Below are 19,050 nucleotides of genomic sequence, written 5' to 3'. Positions count from 1 at the left end.
ATGTCTCCACACGTCAAAAAAAGCGCCCCTCGACAGCCAAACCCATCTGTTCTCTGATTGGATAGTTACATTTGTGATTGACATGACATTGACCAATCAGATGAAAGGAAGAAAAATAGGGTCAAAATCCGTACTTGTAACTTGCAGGGGTTTTTTTCTAAGTCCACACACAAATCTTTTTTACAAGTACAAAATATTTATGACCACATTTTGAGCCCATAGAAGAAGGTTCTCATTAGCAGTGAATCAGTGTGTGTGCAGTTCTCTGCAAACAGCAGGAAGAATTAGTGTGAAGCTTTAACTCTGCTGATCCTCTTTGAATCCTGGATCAGCTGAAAGGTTTAAAATGTTGTTCACACGTGTTGGACTGACTGAAGCTTCCAGTCACAGTGAATCAGTGTGTGTCAGTGAATGCATCGTGTGTGCTTCAGGCTCCATCTAGTGGACTGATAGCAGAGCAGCTGATGGCAGCTTCCTCTGCCTCACACTGCTGTCTGACTGCATCCAGCTGACACTGAGATGAAGCAGGAAAGAAGCAGCTGATATTTGGACAGCACACATGATGAAAGGAGGATTTCAGCTGATGTGCACATGAATGATTTGTTTCCTCTGCAGGTAGAAAGTGTGTGTGAGCTGATGTGAATTCTTTGGGTGAATTCTGAGCTTTTTGTGGATACGTGTCCATATTTGCATTAAAGACCTGAGAGCTGGAGGGTTAAACGGCAGTTCACCCCCTTTGTACTGGGGGCGCTGGAGCTCAAGAGGTAAAAGGAGACATTATGGCTCAATAAAAGCTCTGAGAACAAAACCTGAACTCAAACTGCTCAAACTCTAAATATTCTAAATAAGTAAATACATTGGACATGTGATGAGATTCATGTTCTCTCTCATGTTTTACAGTTGAAAGATGGAAAAATCTGTTGAGGAGCAGTTGCTGAACAGGCTGGAAGATTTGGGAGAAGAGGAGCTGAAACTTTTCCACTGGTACCTGGAAAAAGGACCCGGAGGTGATTTCACAACCATCAAAAAGAGCCGACTGGAGAACGCAAGGAAGGATGGACGTCATGGAACAGTGGATCTTATGGTGGAGACATACACTACTCGCCATGTAATGGAGGTGGCAGAGTTGATTTTAAAGAAGATGAATGAAGGTCAGTCAGAGAAAAAAGACATGACTCAGTGCAGTATCAGGACAACACTGTCACAGTTTATGGATGGAAAACTGAGGCTGTTTTAGTCTGAACTTTCAATTGTGTGTCTTTTCTCTTCTAAATTTGTTTGAGTACAAATATTATATTTAGACATCTTGATGCATGCTCAATCATGCAGGTAAGTAAATCTCCAAAAGTTGTTTTTGTTTTTTCATCTGAATGTAGCGTTTTCAGTGGGAGAAACGTTTCGTACATCTGTCACCATCTTACAATGCTGTGATTGCAGCCATTCCCCAACTCTCTGTGAATGGGACTCATGGTTATTGATCAGTGGTTGTTGATCAGTGGTCATGAGATTTTGCTTAATTACGATGAAGAAACTGACCTCCCAGCCCATTGTTCCTTCAGTGGGCTGGTTTCAGTCAATATCCAAATGTACAGTTTATAAGATTGAAACCTGCAGTCAGCTGAGACTGAAGAAGTCACCTGGGTGAGTGACGACACGTTTCTCCCAGAAAACACTACGTCCAGATGAACAGAATCAACTTTTGGAGATTATATTTAGAGTATTTTGAAGCCATGCAGGTCTTCATTGTTAAACAAACAGTTCCTTATTCATGGTGCACTTTACTCCAACAGGGAAACCCTCAGCCCAGGCATCTTCATCCTGTTTATCACAAGGTAATAATTCCTTAGTTTGTCTCAGGAGCCATTGGTAAGGTAGAAACACATGAAGCCTGCACTGACCAATAGGAACTCAGGTTGTTTCCATGTGGTATCTCTGTATCCTCAGCTCTGCAGTGTAACTAAGCTCTGAGCCCCAGTTAATGAACAGTTGCCCATAAGTATAACCGCAGTTACCTACCTACTATCTTTATTTATAATACACTTCAAAACAGCCATAGGTGACACAAAGTGCTGTACATTGATACTAAATAATAACAATACATGTGATATAAAAAACAATAAAAAAGGTCAAATAACTAAAACAGACCGAGTCTCAGTGGGTCAGAAAGAATAAAATGGGTTTTAAGATGTGTTTTTGAAGTGGACAGTGAAGGGGGCTCTCTAACATGTAACGGCAAGTTAGTCCATAACTTATGAACAATGATAGAGAAGGCTATCTGAGTGAGCTGGTCAGCTGACTGATGAGGTGTGTAGGCGTGAAGAAGGTAAGGCAGGGCAAGACTGTGAAAAATGTAAAACTAAACACAACAATTTTAAAATGAACTCTAAAATATACAGGCTGCCAGTGGAGCGAGGCTAAGACAGGGGTAACATGCTCTCTTTTATAGGTTCTTCATGCAGCAGTGTTTTGAACCAGCTGAGCATGCGAGAGTAATGACTGACTCCCACATAAAGTCAATCACAGTAGTCCAGATGGGATGAAATAAAAGTATGCATCACTGTTTCAAAGTGCTGCCTAGAAACCACATGTTGTATTGTGTGTGTGACAAATAAAATTGTTGAATTTGAAAGAAAACATTTCACTGCTGTCAGTTGCCTAAAATAAAAAACGCTATACTTTGAAAAACTAGTCAACAATTATAATTTACTTTCCAGTTTAAAATCACTGTCCAAATTAAACCCAAGGTCGGTAATAATTAGGGGTGGGTTTTTATAATCGATTTATCGATTAAAATCGATTCTGGCTTGGATAACGTGAAATCGATTCATTAAAATCCTGAATCGATTTTTTAATATAAATTTATTTTGCCCGAAACGCCAGAATCTCAGGTTAAACCTCACAAAATTTCAACAACCACCAAACAGCTAAGACAGTAAATGAGAGCAGGAACACGGATTCTGCACAAAGACCTAAACACACAGCGCGGACCAGAATCAGTGAGATGTCGCCTTTCTCACCTGACGGCACGGACACGGTCGGGGCTGAAAGCCGACAGCTCGCTGATTCTGAGGTGTCGGCAGGTCCGCGCTTTGTGTTCACGCCCTTTTTGTGCTGATTCTAAAGCTGTTAGTTTGATCTCTCTCCAAACAATACTGACCGAACCAGCAGCAACATAAACATCATTATATCAGTAAGGAAGCTGACTACATATTAACTGATAATTTATGGCAAAGGGGTGGGATTAAATAAGTGTTTACTTCTTCCCACTCCCTTTCAACATATAAATTAATCAGAACGTTTTTTTGTATGTATTTTGTATAGTATTTTTTTCTCTCTTATTTTCATTTCTAAATGTACCTGTATATTGTTCACATGTTGCAATAAATAATCAATCAATCAATCAATCAATCAACCAATCAATCATCATGAATTCCCTCTGACTTTTACTGTTTTGCTTCCACCACAATAAAATCACACTTCATGCACAGCTCTCTCTCTCTCTGTACTTCAAGAACAGTTTCCCATCTAAAAATCTGTTTTCTGCATTATTCGCTTGCTTGTTACGCACAAGTCTACTGTTGTTTACATGCTGTCTGCTGCTGTTTTTTTTTTCCTTCTACATTCTTCCGAAAAGAAAACCTAATTTCTGCCGTTCAATACTGAACAAATTTAAACTTTTTAAAATTATGCAAAACGCTCAGCCGTGTCTCTAATAAAGCCGCTGTAACATCAGAGGTAACGTTCATATGTTGATTAATGGTTTTCTTTTGTTTTTGATGTACTGCAGAATATCTTTATAAAATCCCAGGCCTGGAAAATCACCTTCATGTGTTTCTGTGTTTTATCTTCAGCTACTTTGACACAAAGGCATCTGTTGTGATGCTCACACCTTTGATAAAGTCTTGCGTGTGTCAGCTTCCTTTTTATAGATACAAAAATATGTAAATGTACGGATTTCTGACTGTCAAAATTTCCCAGATTCAATTCGAATCGAATTGAAGTGAATCGAATTAAATCGAGTCGTGGATCGAATCGATTCGGGACCTTGTGAATCGGTATCTTCCCAAAGCAACAAAAAAGGACTCATATGGGCCACTAGGCCCAAACATTATCACCTCTGTTTTGTTGCTGTGAGTGTTCTGGGAGAGTAGAAAAGCAGTATATATCAATCAGACCATTTAAAATGTAAAGAAAGGGGGGGGGGGGGAAATAGCGATGGTCCTAAAATTAACCCCCTGGTAGGCCACATGTCCAACAAGCAGCAGAAAAATCAGAACTAAGAAGGTTCAAAGAGAAAGCTCTCTCTGCCAGATAATACCTAAAGCATTTAAGTTCAGTGCCACTAATGCCCACTAGGACATTTAATCAAGATATTAGAATATTGTGGGCTACTGTTTCAAAGGCAGCGGTCAATTCAATCAAAACCAAAACAATGTGGTTCTGGTTTTGCACTTCTAGGTACTTGTTTTGATGGTTTATTGTTTTAGTTTCAGTTTTGAATTTTAAATTTAAATGTAATCTTCATTAAGCTTTAGGCGGTCCCCCTGTCTCATACTTCCTATATTAATTAATTTATTTTAACTTCTGTCTACCTGCTACCGACTTTTTGTCTAGTTTGGTTTTTATTTTTGACTGTTGATGATTACATTTACCTATTTATCATCCACTTTATCATTCCCGGTCAACCCTTAGTGCATAAGTACTCCTGACTTGTATATACTGGTATAATTATAAATCTTAATTCTTCTTGTTGTTTTTAGAGGTTTTTATCTAACAATATAAAGTTCCTTCAAGTGGCAGTTGTTGTAATTTGGGGATATAATTTGTAATTATAATAAATGTAATTTATGTCAAACATGTTTTCTTTCTTTCTTTTGTTTTTGCTAATTAGTTGATTTATTCTTGCCTCAGACGATGTTTTGCTAAAATAAAAAATAAACAGGGCTTTGATGTCTACAAACTGGTTAAATATACAGAAAAACATTACTTTAACACCCATGTACTTAGTTAAAATTTCTCATGAAGTAACTTAAACATCTGACATGATGTGATGGTGAATTATTAATAAATACAAAAAAGGCTTCAGTTACACATGATGCTGAAAAAAAAGACACACACAAAAAACAAACCATGCAACAGCTTAATAATGCTGTGATGGATATGTTATTATGTTTTTGTTTGTTTTTCTAGAGTCATATCAAAAGTGTGAGCCTAAACTCGATTCAAAACAAATGAAAAAGTTCAACTATAATAATTCAAGCAAGGAGTCATTTGTGAAGATCACAGCAAACATCCTGAAGAGAATGAAGCTGAATAAGCAGGCTGATCATCTACTGAGCAGTAAGAAGATATCTATAAATAATATCAGCTAATGGAAAAACGAAAATTTCATAATGTTGCAAGAACTTGACCTGATTCTTCACAAGCACTTAATTTGGGCAGGAAAGAAATGGTCATGTACCCTTGATAAGTACTTAAATTCAATATATATATTTTTCTTTATTTCTAAAGGAACTCCCAGTGGACGTTGTCAGCGTAACCTTAAATCCACCCTGAAGAAGAAGTTCCAGTGTGTGTTTGAGGGGATCGCTAAAGCAGGAAACCCAACCCTCCTGAATCAGATCTACACAGAGCTCTACATCACAGAGGGAGGGACTGCAGAGGTCAATGATGAACATGAGGTCAGACAGATTGAAACAGCATCCAGGAAACCAGACAGACCAGAAACAACCATCAGACAAGAAGACATCTTTAAAGCCTCACCTGGAAGAGTTGAACCAATCAGAACAGTGCTGACAAAGGGAGTGGCTGGCATTGGGAAAACAGTCTTAACACAGAAATACAGCCTGGACTGGGCTGAAGACAAAGCCAACCAGGACATCCAGTTCATATTTCCATTCACTTTCAGAGAGCTGAATGTGCTGAAAGAGGAAAAGTTCAGCTTGGTGGGACTTGTTCATCACTTCTTTACTGAAACCAAAGAAGCAGGAATCTGCAGCTTTGAAGACTTCCAGGTTGTGTTCATCTTTGATGGTCTGGATGAGTGTCGACTTCCTCTGGACTTCCACAAAACTACAATCCTAACTGACCCTAGAAAGTCCACCTCAGTGGATGTGCTGCTGATAAACCTCATCAGGGGGAAACTGCTTCCCTCTGCTCGCCTCTGGATAACCACACGACCTGCAGCAGCCAATCAGATCCCTCCTGACTGTGTTGGCATGGTGACAGAGGTCAGAGGGTTCACTGACCCACAGAAGGAGGAGTACTTCAGGAAGAGATTCAGAGATGAGGAGCAGGGCAGCAGGATCATCTCCCACATCAAGACATCACGAAGCCTCCACATCATGTGTCACATCCCAGTCTTCTGCTGGATCACTGCTACTGTTCTGGAGGATGTGCTGGAAACCAGAGAGGGAGGACAGCTGCCCAAGACCCTGACTGAGATGTACATCCACTTCCTGGTGGTTCAGGCCAAAGTGAAGAAGGTCAAGTATGATGGAGGAGCTGAGACAGATCCACACTGGAGTCCAGAGAGCAGGAAGATGATTGAGTCTCTGGGAAAACTGGCTTTTGATCAGCTGCAGAAAGGAAACCTGATCTTCTATGAATCAGACCTGACAGAGTGTGGCATCGATATCAGAGCAGCCTCAGTGTACTCAGGAGTGTTCACACAGATCTTTAAAGAGGAGAGAGGACTGTACCAGGACAAGGTGTTCTGCTTCATCCATCTGAGTGTTCAGGAGTTTCTGGCTGCTCTTCATGTCCATCTGACCTTCATCAACTCTGGACTCAATCTGCTGGAACAACAACAAACAACATCCAAGAAGTCTGAAACAGGAGAATCTGCAAAGAAACACTTCTACCAGAGTGCTGTGAACAAGGCCTTACAGAGTCCAAATGGACACCTGGACTTGTTCCTCCGCTTCCTCCTGGGTCTTTCCCTGCAGACCAATCAGACTCTCCTACGAGCCCTGATGACACAGACAGGAAGTAGCTCACTGACCAATCAGGAAACAGTCCAGTACATCAAGAAGAAGCTCAGTAAGAATCTGTCTGCAGAGAAAAGCATCAATCTGATCCACTGTCTGAATGAACTGAATGATCGTTCTCTAGTGGAGGAGATCCAACAATACAGGACTTCAGGAAGTCTCTCCACAGGTAAACTGTCTCCTGCTCAGTGCTCAGCTCTGACCTTCATCTTACTGTCATCAGAAGAAGATCTGGATGAGTTTGACTTCAAGAAATACTCTGCTTCAGAGGAGGCTCTTCTGAGGCTGCTGCCAGTGGTCAAAGCCTCCAACAAAGCTCTGTGAGTAAACATGTTGTCATCGCTTCATTGTTAAAATCATGGGAAATAAATCAGAAATGCTGAGTTCAAAGAGCACTGTAACATTTTTTTAAAATAGTAAATTAAATGATCATCAGTCACTCGGTAAATATATGGTAGTTTTAATGTTTCACTCCAGCATTTCTAAAACACACTTTGTTCTGTAACTCTTATCAAAGGACAATCCAGACCCAGCCTATAAGAACATGAGCTCTGATGCTTCAGCCCCTCTGACAGGTTTATTATCCTCAGCTTGTTCATTTGTCTCCAACTCCAGGAGTTTGGTTGTTTTATTCTAAAGCACAAACTTCACCTGCCAGACTTCACCTACATCTTTTTCTGATGTTCATAATTTAAGCTCAAGTTTGTATCTCACTTTCAGTGCACACCCTCCCTTTTTAAATATAAATCTCTGCTGTGCTGTCATGTTTTCATCCTGTATGGAGGGAGAAACTCGGTCTTCATTACTGAAATTGCCTCTAAGGTCGTGTTTCTTGTCAGTAACCATATGTAACTGTAAGGCTTCCATAACCAGTGTTATCACAGAATTACAGTGGGTTCACTCTGGGTCCTCTACAGTTTCTTCCCACTGTCCACAGACATGCAGTTAGGTTACCTGGTGATCTAAACTTCATGCAGGTGTGAGTGAGAGTGGTTGTCTGTCCCTCTGTGGGCTTAGTGGAAGAGACTGGATGGATCTCTGCTTTGTCTTTGATATATGCTGACAGCAAATATTCTCCATGAAGTCTGCATTTCAGCTCATCTCCTTTATACACACCTTTAACAGGAAGAGTTTTATACAGCTAGTGTTTAAAATCAAGTGTTATTCACAATACACAGGTAATGAGCATGATTATTGAATTACTAAAATTTTCTAAAATAATTGTTTTAGTTAATATTGTATGACAGTGTACACAGAATTATTAGCTCAGTAGGCAGAGTGGTCGCCCCATGATCATAAGGTCAGGGGTCGAATCCACCGAATAGTTACCTTGTGGTACCCCTGAGCAAGGTACCATCAAGGTACCAATCATGTGCACTGGACTGGTAGCACTCATAGTCTCATAGGTTTAAATAAATTAAAAAAAAAAAAAGGGTTCAACATATAAACAAATTTAATTTGATCACATATATTGTTTTTTTTTTTTTTTTTTTTTTTTTTTTTTTTTTTCCTTTCTCTCACAGACTGAGCAGCTATAACGTCTCAGAGGAAGGCTGTGAAAATTTGTTGTCAGTGGTAAGCTCCCAGTCCTGTAGTCTGAGAGAGCTGGACCTGAGTACCAACAGCCTGAAGGCTTCAGCAGTAAAGCTTCTGTCTGCTGCAGTGGAGAGTCCACATGCCAAACTGAATGTTCTGAGGTCAGATCAATTTGTATTATGTTTAGTTCTGTTTGTTTATGTGTTTGATGTTTGTTTTTGTTTATATCTTTATCCAGTTATCCTTGTCTCATAGCATTTTTATTCATTTCCAAGTTAAGGTAAACTTATACTAACCTGCTCAGCACAAGACAATAAGCTATTGCACCCTGATTACACTTTAACAACAATCTTTATTCATGTTTTTATCTTCAGACTTAACATCTGTGAACTCTCAGAGGAAAACTGTGAAGCTCTGTCCTCAGTTCTCAGCTCACAGTCCTCTAGTCTGACAGAGCTGGACCTGAGTATCAGAAAGCTGCAGGATTCAGGAGTGAAGCTTCTGTCTGCTGGACTACAACGTTTAAACTGTAAATTGAATACTCTGAGGTCAGATCAGGGAACAGTTTGTTTTTAGAATTCTTAATTAAAGTTCATCCATATGATGTTGTATCTTAGTATGTTTGTTTCCTTTAAAAAATAGAAAGTCAACATTTAATGTTTTGAAATGTAGTAACAAACTCTACATGAGTACTTGTTTTATAGATTGTCTTTTATTTTTCAGACTGAGTGGCTGTAACCTGTCAGAGAGAAGCTGTGAAGCTCTGTCCTCAGTCCTCAGCTCCCAGTCCTCCAGTCTGAGAGAGCTGGACCTGAGTAACTCTGACCTGCAGGATTCAGGAGTGAAGCTTCTGTCCACTGGACTAAAGAGTTCACAGTGTGCAGTGGAAACTCTCAGGTCAGGATTCAAACTTTTCCACAGATGATCATTTGAAATGTGAATTATATTATTGTATAAACAGGTAACTTTTACAGCTGTCAAGTGAACTTTTATTCACATTTGAGTGGATAATTGGACTCTGAATTACTAAAAGTTGTTATAGTCATGTCTTTGTTTATTTAAAAAAATACTTCACGTACTGCTTAATTTAAAGATTTAGGCTCCTTTGGGCCCATAATATATATATTTGATTTCTTTGTGAATGAAATTAGGAGGATATTGGCGACTGCTGATTGGCTCGCTGTTTGTTTTTTATTCACAGTACTTAATTTTAAAGGCTGATTTCTCAAAATGAGATGTTTATCTTTTCTTCTACAACACGTGGAGCCACCAAATCTTCTTGCTTGATTTATTCATTACAGTTTGATTTAAAGAATATTAGACTCGTAACATAATAAATATATTTATTTCACTTCTTCTTGAGAGAAAGAAAGGGATGACTGGGTGAGCTCCAGTGGTTCATCCCAGCAGAGAGAGCGGCACACTGGGCTGCAAATGATCACAGTAGTAATGGCCATAGTTTGATAAAACAGGCAGTCTTACCCTGTAGAAAATACAGGGTTCTGGTGCCGATGTGGGGGAGGGGAGTCGCCCGGTACTAACTACATACTACTAACTACCTCATTCAGATGTCTTCCGTACTAACCTTGATAACAAGTAACTGCAGTAGCCTTATAGGTCAAATCAGTTTCACCTGTTAAAGTTAGCTCCACTATTAATTAGGGGTGGGGGAAAAAATCGATACTGTGTAGTATCGTGATATTTTGTTTGCTAATAATGTATCGATACAGGGACAGCAGAAATCGATATTTTGTTACAAACAATTTTTTCTCTGAAGTCAACATGCTCTGGAGTCAGAGCATGTTGACTTCAGAGCATGTTGATCCTTTTTCTGAGCAACAATCCTGACATTCCTTCACTGTCCAAATGTGTTTAACTTTTTTTTTGGCAGCAATAAACATGACAGTTTACTTATTTTAATTTAAGACATGTTTAATTTTAATTAAGTTTGAAACTTTTTTATTTAATGTAAAATTATATATTTTTTTAAATTTACTTTCAAATTCTTCAGTTGCTGAAGGGGCTGCATAGTTTTCATAAATTGCATAGTTCAGAATAGCTATAATTGTACCAGATGGTTGCATTCAGTTAAGTTGGACTAGACTGTAATACAAACCGTTCAGTTTGTCAACAATAAAACTGACTGAAATGAGAGAAAGACTGAGTGTGAGACTTTGATATTAGATAAAATGAATATTGATAAAGTTTACCTTTATGTGCAGAATTTAAATATCGCAAAATATTTTAAAAAATCGCAATAATATCGTATCGTGCGTTAAGTATTGTGATAATATCGTATCGCGAGTTGTATGGTGATTCCCACCTCTACTATTAATGGTGTCACTTGTTATTTCTGGGATGAGTTTAGTAGCCTGAACAGCTGCTTAAAGGAAAGTAATTAAATAATAAAAATAACCTAAGTCCGGGGGAACCTGCAAGAGCTGTTTGCACAAAGAATAATGCTCAGACTTTGAGGTTTTATCGTTTTACACAAGGTTTAAAAATGAATGTCCACAATTGAATTGCAGAAATTGTTATTGAGCTAATACTGATGTAGTTGTTATCTTTGGTAAGGAGAGGTTGGAGGAAGGATGAGCACAGTCAGGCCTAAAGATGCTCTTAATAATAATAATGGATTGCATTTATATAGCGCTTTTCGAGACCCTCAAAGACCCTTTACAATCCCACTACAGGGAGTGCAGAATTATTAGGCAAGTTGTATTTTTGAGGAATAATTTTATTATTGAACAACAACCATGTTCTCAATGAACCCAAAAAACTCATTAATATCAAAGCTGAATGTTTTTGGAAGTAGTTTTTAGTTTGTTTTTAGTTTTAGCTATTTTAGGGGGATATCTGTGTGTCCGGATGACTATTACTGTGCAGAATTATTAGGCAACTTAACAAAAAACAAATATATACCCATTTCATTTATTTCTTTTTACCAGTGACACCAATATAACATCTCCACATTCACAAATATACATTTCTGACATTCAAAAACAAAACAAAAACAAATCAGCGACCAATATAGCCACCTTTCTTTGCAAGGACACTCAAAAGCCTGCCATCCATGGATTCTGTCAGTGTTTTGATCTGTTCACCATCAACATTGCGTGCAGCAGCAACCACAGCCTCCCAGACACTGTTCAGAGAGGTGTACTGTTTTCCCTCCTTGTAAATCTCACATTTGATGATGGACCACAGGTTCTCAATGGGGTTCAGATCAGGTGAACAAGGAGGCCATGTCATTAGCTTTTCTTCTTTTATACCCTTTCTTGCCAGCCACGCTGTGGAGTACTTGGACGCGTGTGATGGAGCATTGTCCTGCATGAAAATCATGTTTTTCTTGAAGGATGCAGACTTCTTCCTGTACCACTGCTTGAAGAAGGTGTCTTCCAGAAACTGGCAGTAGGACTGGGAGTTGAGCTTGACTCCATCCTCAACCCGAAAAGGCCCCACAAGCTCATCTTTGATGATACCAGCCCAAACCAGTACTCCACCTCCACCTTGCTGGCGTCTGAGTGGGACTGGAGCTCTCTGCCCTTTACCAATCCAGCCACGGGCCCATCCATCTGGCCCATCAAGACTCACTCTCATTTCATCAGTCCATAAAACCTTAGAAAAACCAGTCTTGAGATATTTCTTGGCCCAGTCTTGACGTTTCAGCTTGTGTGTCTTGTTCAGTGGTGGTCGTCTTTCAGCCTTTCTTACCTTGGCCATGTCTCTGAGTATTGCACACCTTGTGCTCTTGGGCACTCCAGTGATGTTGCAGCTCCAAAATATGGCCAAACTGGTGGCAAGTGGCATCTTGGCAGCTGCACGCTTGACTTTTCTCAGTTCATGGGCAGTTATTTTGCGCCTTGGTTTTTCCACACGCTTCTTGCGACCCTGTTGACTATTTTGAATGAAACGCTTGATTGTTCGATGATCACGCTTCAGAAGCTTTGCAATTTTGAGACTGCTGCATCCCTCTGCAAGATATCTCACTATTTTTGACTTTTCTGAGCCTGTCAAGTCCTTCTTTTGACCCATCTTGCCAAAGGAAAGGACGTTGCCTAATAATTATGCACACCTGATATAGGGTGTTGATGTCATTAGACCACACCCCTTCTCATTACAGAGATGCACATCACCTAATATGCTTAATTGGTAGTAGGCTTTCGAGCCTATACAGCTTGGAGTAAGACAACATGCATGAAGAGGATGATGTGGACAAAATACTCATTTGCCTAATAATTCTGCACTCCCTGTATTCATTCACTCTCACATTCACACACTGGTGGAGGTAAGCTACAGTTGTAGTGGTAGGTTAGGTTTTGCCCAAGGACAAAATGACCAAGACAGAGAGAGCTGGCTCATCAGACAGACAAGCTCATCTTGTAACCTACTGGTTCGCTGGTCAGCACACCAGCTGACTAGCGAACCGGCTAACTAGCACACCAGCTAACTAGCACACCGGCTAAATAGCAAATCAGCTAACTAGCAGACCAGCTAACGGCAGCCACAAGCTGAAGGACGATTAAATGTAGTGGAGATATCAGAGATGACACTGGTGTGTCCGATTCACTCTTTAGCACTCTGGTCACTCCGGTGTGTCAGCCAGAACACCACTGAAGGCCAAATGATCCCAGCATGTGGAATAAAGAGCTTAAGGTTTGGTTTGAGACACTTTATTCTTTCACTGATTGATTCTTGCGGCTGTGATCATGTGTGTGGTTTCTTACAAAAAGGAAGTACACAATACAAATACATGACAAATAAGATGAATAGATAAGTTACATATCCAGTTATATGTACGTACATCAGTATAGCTAATATAGCCATATATAAGGACAAAGATCACAGTACTATAATGCAGTAATGTTAAACACAAAGGTGTATATCTACATAAATCTGTCCTATCAGTGATCAGGGTACTGTAGTATACTTCCACTACATAAACTATAGAAACTAAACGACATTAGTGTGACTTTAAGTTACCATCAGTACAGACGAACTGATGGTAGTTGTACAAAATAAAGGCATTGCAATTATTGTGAAGGGCTTCCGGTTAAACTAAGATCAGCTGATTACCTCATAACAAATTGTTTGCTATAGAACGCAGCTCCCACTCTTCATTAATATCATGTACTGTAACTCCCAAGTAACCATGGTTACCCAGCCACGCCCAGTAGTCTCCAGAGAGACCAACAGCTGGTGCACGTTGTAACGCCGTGGCTTTCATAGTCTCTCCTTTTTCTACAGCTCATGTGTTCTTCTTGTGATGGTGCGTCTTGAGGGAGGCTCATACATGCCGTCATTTGTTGATCCTAAGAACGTTCCTCAGACCGACTTCTTCAACAACACTAATCAGCCTGCAGTTTGTAGCTACTCACTTCACTGTGGTGTTTGTTAGCTTGTCTTTCTTTGGTTTTATCCTGACTCCTCCCACAAGCTGATCCTACGTAGTCTGCCCAAGCCTCCCACCTCTGTTTGTTTGGGTGGTTTGTTTGCTGCCATCAACAGCGTGTAATGCATTTAAGTGATACTTCAGACATGAAGTACTGCGACAATAAAAAACTCAACTTTGCTTAAAAATAACTTTAGTTGTATCAACACTGCCCTCTGGAATAATTAGACTTTGGTGACAAACTGATGTGATCTCCATGTTTCCTTTGTTGGACTGTGGGCGAGTGTCAGAACTGAATGTACTGAGTAACATGTGGAGTTTAAATATGTGTCAGTTCCAGTTTTAGAGCTCTAAAGTGCAGCTATCATGTTAGGAATATGTTAGGAATAGACAGGAACACTGAGCACACTGAGGTCAAATCTTTATTTATCCAGTTCATCTGTAGGCTGAGCTCAGTCCATCCATTTAGTGAAATGATGTTTAAAGGTCTCCTTGTTCTGTGAGCGTGCACAGATCCTGAAGCAGAAAGCCTGGGTTAACAGAGAAATGATCATCACTGTGATGATGCTCACCATCTCTGACTGGGATTTGAGGTTTTGTCAAAGCAGCAAAGAAAGCCTGGCTATGTTGGACTGGGTGTGGAAGCAGCTCCCAGTTTGAGTTCAGGAGACAGACACCCTCTCTACTTTGACGATCAGCTTCAAACTTTCCTTTTTGATAAAACTTATAGTTCGAGCTGGATCAGGTGACCCTGAACCATCACTTAGTTATGCTGCTATAGAGATGGATAACAGATGGATTGTTGTTTTGTGTGTCTGCAGTCTGTCAGGCTGTCTGATCACAGAGGAAGGCTGTACTTCTCTGGCCTCAGCTCTGACCTCCAACCCCTCCCATCTGAGAGAGCTGGACCTGAGCTACAATCATCCAGGTGACTCAGGAATGAAGCTTCTGTCGGCTGGACTGAAGGATCCAGGCTGGAGACTGGACACTCTCAGGTATGGAGAGAATGTCTGATATAGGAGGAAGAGCTGGAATCATTTCCTGTGTCTTTCACTCACTTCCTGTTTGTTTCCTGCAGATGAGACATGAACAATCACACATGCAGGAATATTTTCAGGGACAGACACACTAGTCTAGCTGGATAGTACATGGATATTTATGTAGGGGGTCTTCAAGGAGTCTGTTTGCAGGAACATTAATGATAACTGATAAGTCATGTTGAGAGTTTCATTAAAAGTAGACTTACAGTTAGGTAATATTTGGACAGAGACAACATTTTGTAACTTTAGATACAAGTATCAGCCATGTGTGTGTTTCCCATGCTGTATGTCCACAGTCACAGTGACAGTCAGTGACACTGACAGAAGGATGAAACAAGGCTGTGAATCATTTCAGTCTGTGTGTGTGACAAAGAGGCAGACAGGAGCAGCTAACATTTGGAAATGGAAGCTTACTGGAAACACTACATTCACGGCTGAATTCACAATAGATTTGTTCTCAAGTGCACATTTAGCAGCTAATGCTAATACTGTTTTCCCTTTGCTTTCTACAGCAGCTATTGCTAAGTAGGCCACTTTGCTCCGCTAAGGATTTGTGTGACCATGATGGAGACTCTGATAAGCTAATGCTGCTAAGCTAATGCTGTTTATGGGCCCTGTTAGAATCAATATTTCATTCTCATTCTGTTGTTTGAGAACAATATTAACGTTTCACATCATTATAACACAAGAGAAAAGGGTATTGGCATTAGCTACTAGTGCTTATTCACCTCAAATTACCTTTAGCTGCTAATGGCAGCCTACTTAGCATTAACTCCTCACTAATATAATGCTAATTTACATCAAATTAGCATTAACTGCTCATATTGTTATAAGGAAAGAGAAAACGGTATTAGCATTTGCTGCTAATAATTATTCACCCCTAATTAGAATAAGCCGCTAAAAGCAGCCAACTTAGCATTAATTCCTCACTTTGTTGTTACCCAACGGAAAAGAGTATTAGTATTAGCTACTATCATTTTTAATAAGTAAGAGAAAACAGTATTAGCAGTAGCGCATAATGCTAATTCACGTCAACGTAGTATTAGTTAATAATGGCAGCCTACTTAGCATTAACTGCTCACTAATATAATGCTAATTCGCATCAAATTAGCATTAGCTGCTCAAGTTGTTATAAGGAAAAAGAGAAAACGGTATTAGTATTAGCTGCTAATAATTATTCACCCCTAATTAGAGTTAGCCCCTAATGGCAGTCTACTTAGCATTAACTCCTGACATTGTTATAATACAGGGGAAAAGAGTTACTATTATCGGATAATGCTAATTCTCATCAAATTAGCATTAGTTAATAACGGTAGACTTCATATCATTAGCTGCTGTCATTCTTACAAAGCAAACAGTATGAGCATTAGCTGTTAATCCTTTTTCATCTAAAATTAGAATTAGCCACTAATGGCGTATTGTTAAAAAGTAAGAAAAAACATTGTTAGCATAAGCGGATAATGCTAATTCATCTCAAATTAGTATTAGCTAATAATGGCACCTGCTTAGCATTAGCTGGTCACATTGTTATAAGGCAAGAAAATATGGTATTAGCATTAGCTGCCAATTTCTATTTACCTAAAATTAGCATTAGCCACTAATGGAAGCCTATAGCAAAAACTTCTTAATGCTAAATGAAGTTAATTAATGCTAAGTAGGTTTAACTGAAATTAAAGTAGTGTTAGCATTAGCTGCTGATATTGTTAAAAGGTAAGATAAAACATTGCTAGCAGCAGCGGATAATGCTAACACACATAATAATTAGCATTACCTAATAATGGCAGCCTTCTTAGCATTAGCTGCTCATATTGTTATAATGCAAGGGAAAAGAGTTGGCAAAAACAGTGTTAGCATTAGTGGATAATGCTAATTCACCTAAATTAGCATTAGCTAATAATGGCTACGTACTTAGCATTACCTACTAATATTGATATAAAGCAAGAAAATATGGTATTAGCATTAGCTTCTAATGCTTTCTCATCTAAAATTAGAATTAGCCACTAATGGCATCCTATTTAGCATTAACTCTTCACATCGCAAGGGAAAAATTAGAATTCAATAAAAAAAAAAAAGTGTTCACATTAGCTACTTGTATTGTTAAAAAGTAAGAAAAAACATTGTTAGCATAAGGGGATAATGCTAATTCACCTCAAATTAGTATTAGCTAATAACGGCAACCTACATAGCATTAGCTGGTCACATTGTTATAAAGCAAGAAAATATGGTATTAGCATTATCTGCCAATTCCTATTCACCTAAAATTAGCATTACCTGCTAATGGCAGTCTACTTAGCATTAACTCCTCACTAATGTGATGCTAATTCACATTAAATTAGCTTTAGCATTAGCTGCTAGCATCAGCCTACCTAGCACTAGCTGCTCACATTGTTAAAAGGGAAGAGAATACGATATTAGCATTAGCTGGTAATATTTATTCACCCCTAATTAGAATTAGCCACTAATGGCAGCATACTTAGCGTTAACTCCTCACATCGTTGTAATGCAAATGAGGCTAACTTGCATTAAATTAGACTGCTGTTATTAGCTAATGCTATTTAGCAGTAGCTGCTCACATTGTTATAAAGCAAAGGAAAACGATATGAGCATTAGGTTCTAATGCGTATTTGCCTTAAATTAGACGTAGGTGCTAATGGCAGCCTACTTAGCATTAGCAGCTCAGATGTTATAATGCAAGGGAAAAGAGTGTTAGCATTAGCCGTTCACATTGTTATAAAGTTAAGGGAAATAGTGTTAGCATTAGCTACTCACATTTTTAAAAAAAAGTAAGTGTTAGCATTAGTGCATAATGCTAATTCATGTCAAATTAGCATTAGTTAATAACGGCAGCCTATTTAGCATTAGCAGATAATGTTGACCTTGGCCCACTGGAAAAGTTCAGAACTAAAGATTTAGGAGTGTTTCTCGATAGCTCTTTCTCATTTGAGAAACAAATGAATTCTGTTATTAAAACCAGCTGTAAGGTTTATATTGTTGATTGTCATTTATGCTTAGAAATATTTACTCATATATGCTTAGAGTTGTATAATCGATTGCATGATGATAGAGGTTTGATCCTTAGTAGTCTGTAAAGACTCTGTGTGCCTTCCAGAGTGCTCTGGCATGCACACACCACTTGGGGCCATGAGAGAGGTCGTACCCTCTCTTACTGATTTATGGTGTAGGACAGGGGTCTCAAACTCAATTTAGCTGGGGGCCGCTGCAGGCAGAGTCTGGGTGAAGCTGGGCCGCATTAGGTTTTCCACAAGAAAGGCATGGTTAAAAAATTCCAATCTTCTCAAATCTCTTTATTTTTATTTTTTAACACAAAATATGAAAAATGAATAAACAAATTAAGAATTAATAAGAAAAAAAATCAATCTGTAATACATAAATAAAATAATAATAAGATATTTTTAGTCAGTGAACTTGTGTGTATCTTTCAGTCTTCTATATCTGCTGTATTTAGATTGAAATGTCTGTATTAACAGTTCTATAACCTTCTTCTGAACATGAATGGAACACTGTAGAAAATGAACTGTTCTTCTGAACATGGCTTCTCTTGCCTACTCCTTGCTGCTAGAGACCTGGCAGCGTTTCCTCTCGCATAGCCGAGCCAGATTTGGCCTGAGGGAGGAAGCAGTTGCGACCCTCAGTATGTCTTGAAGATGATCATCCGTAAGTCTGGACCTGTACTTGGACTTATTGAAGTTCAAAGTGGAGAAGAGCTTTTGGCACAAGTATGTGCTACCAAAAAGGCACATGGTCCGCTTGAACATTCGGGAAAGCCGAGGGAAACTAGGGCTCAAGTCTCTCAAAAATTGTCCAAGCTTGTCTGCTTTTCCACTCACCTCCCTGAACTTTGCTTTGAGTTCAGAGTTGCACTGCAGCTCAATGAGCTCCATTTGAAGCACAGAAGGGGCATCTTGCACATCAAAGGAGAAGGGGTCCGCAAAAATGTGAAAGGTGGCTCTGTGTGTCTTGAAGTCAGCAAATCTGTGATCAAATTCCTCCTGTAGCCTCAAAATGACATCAACATACTCGTCAGCACTGAATGGTGTGCCTGCATCCACGAGTGCCTTGCATGCTGGGAAAT

At 39.3% G+C, this 19,050-nt stretch overlaps 1 protein-coding gene across 3 annotated transcripts in view; it reads left to right on the top strand.

Moving 5' to 3' along the window:
* LOC147337049 (protein NLRC3-like) overlaps positions 1–19,050 on the top strand; it is a 646,813-nt gene that overhangs the window by 376,717 nt on the left and 251,046 nt on the right. For 2 of the 3 annotated variants that reach the window (XM_086287137.1, XM_086287138.1), the window contains 2 exons: positions 9,249–9,422; positions 14,739–14,912. The exons of the other annotated variant lie outside the window; for it this stretch is intronic. In XM_086287137.1, the coding sequence (XP_086143263.1) occupies positions 9,249–9,422; positions 14,739–14,912 (348 nt within the window). The remainder of the gene's footprint in view (positions 1–9,248; positions 9,423–14,738; positions 14,913–19,050) is intronic. 3 annotated transcript variants of the gene reach the window in all.

The sequence above is a fragment of the Aulonocara sp. 'chitande type north' Nkhata Bay genome, linkage group LG3 (assembly GCF_057382095.1).
Source record: "Aulonocara sp. 'chitande type north' Nkhata Bay isolate Kocher_YH1m ecotype deep benthic linkage group LG3, A_spYH_male_GT1.1, whole genome shotgun sequence".
Classification (NCBI taxonomy): Eukaryota; Metazoa; Chordata; class Actinopteri; order Cichliformes; family Cichlidae; genus Aulonocara; species Aulonocara sp. 'chitande type north' Nkhata Bay.
This window is presented reverse-complemented; position numbering and strand designations above follow the sequence as displayed.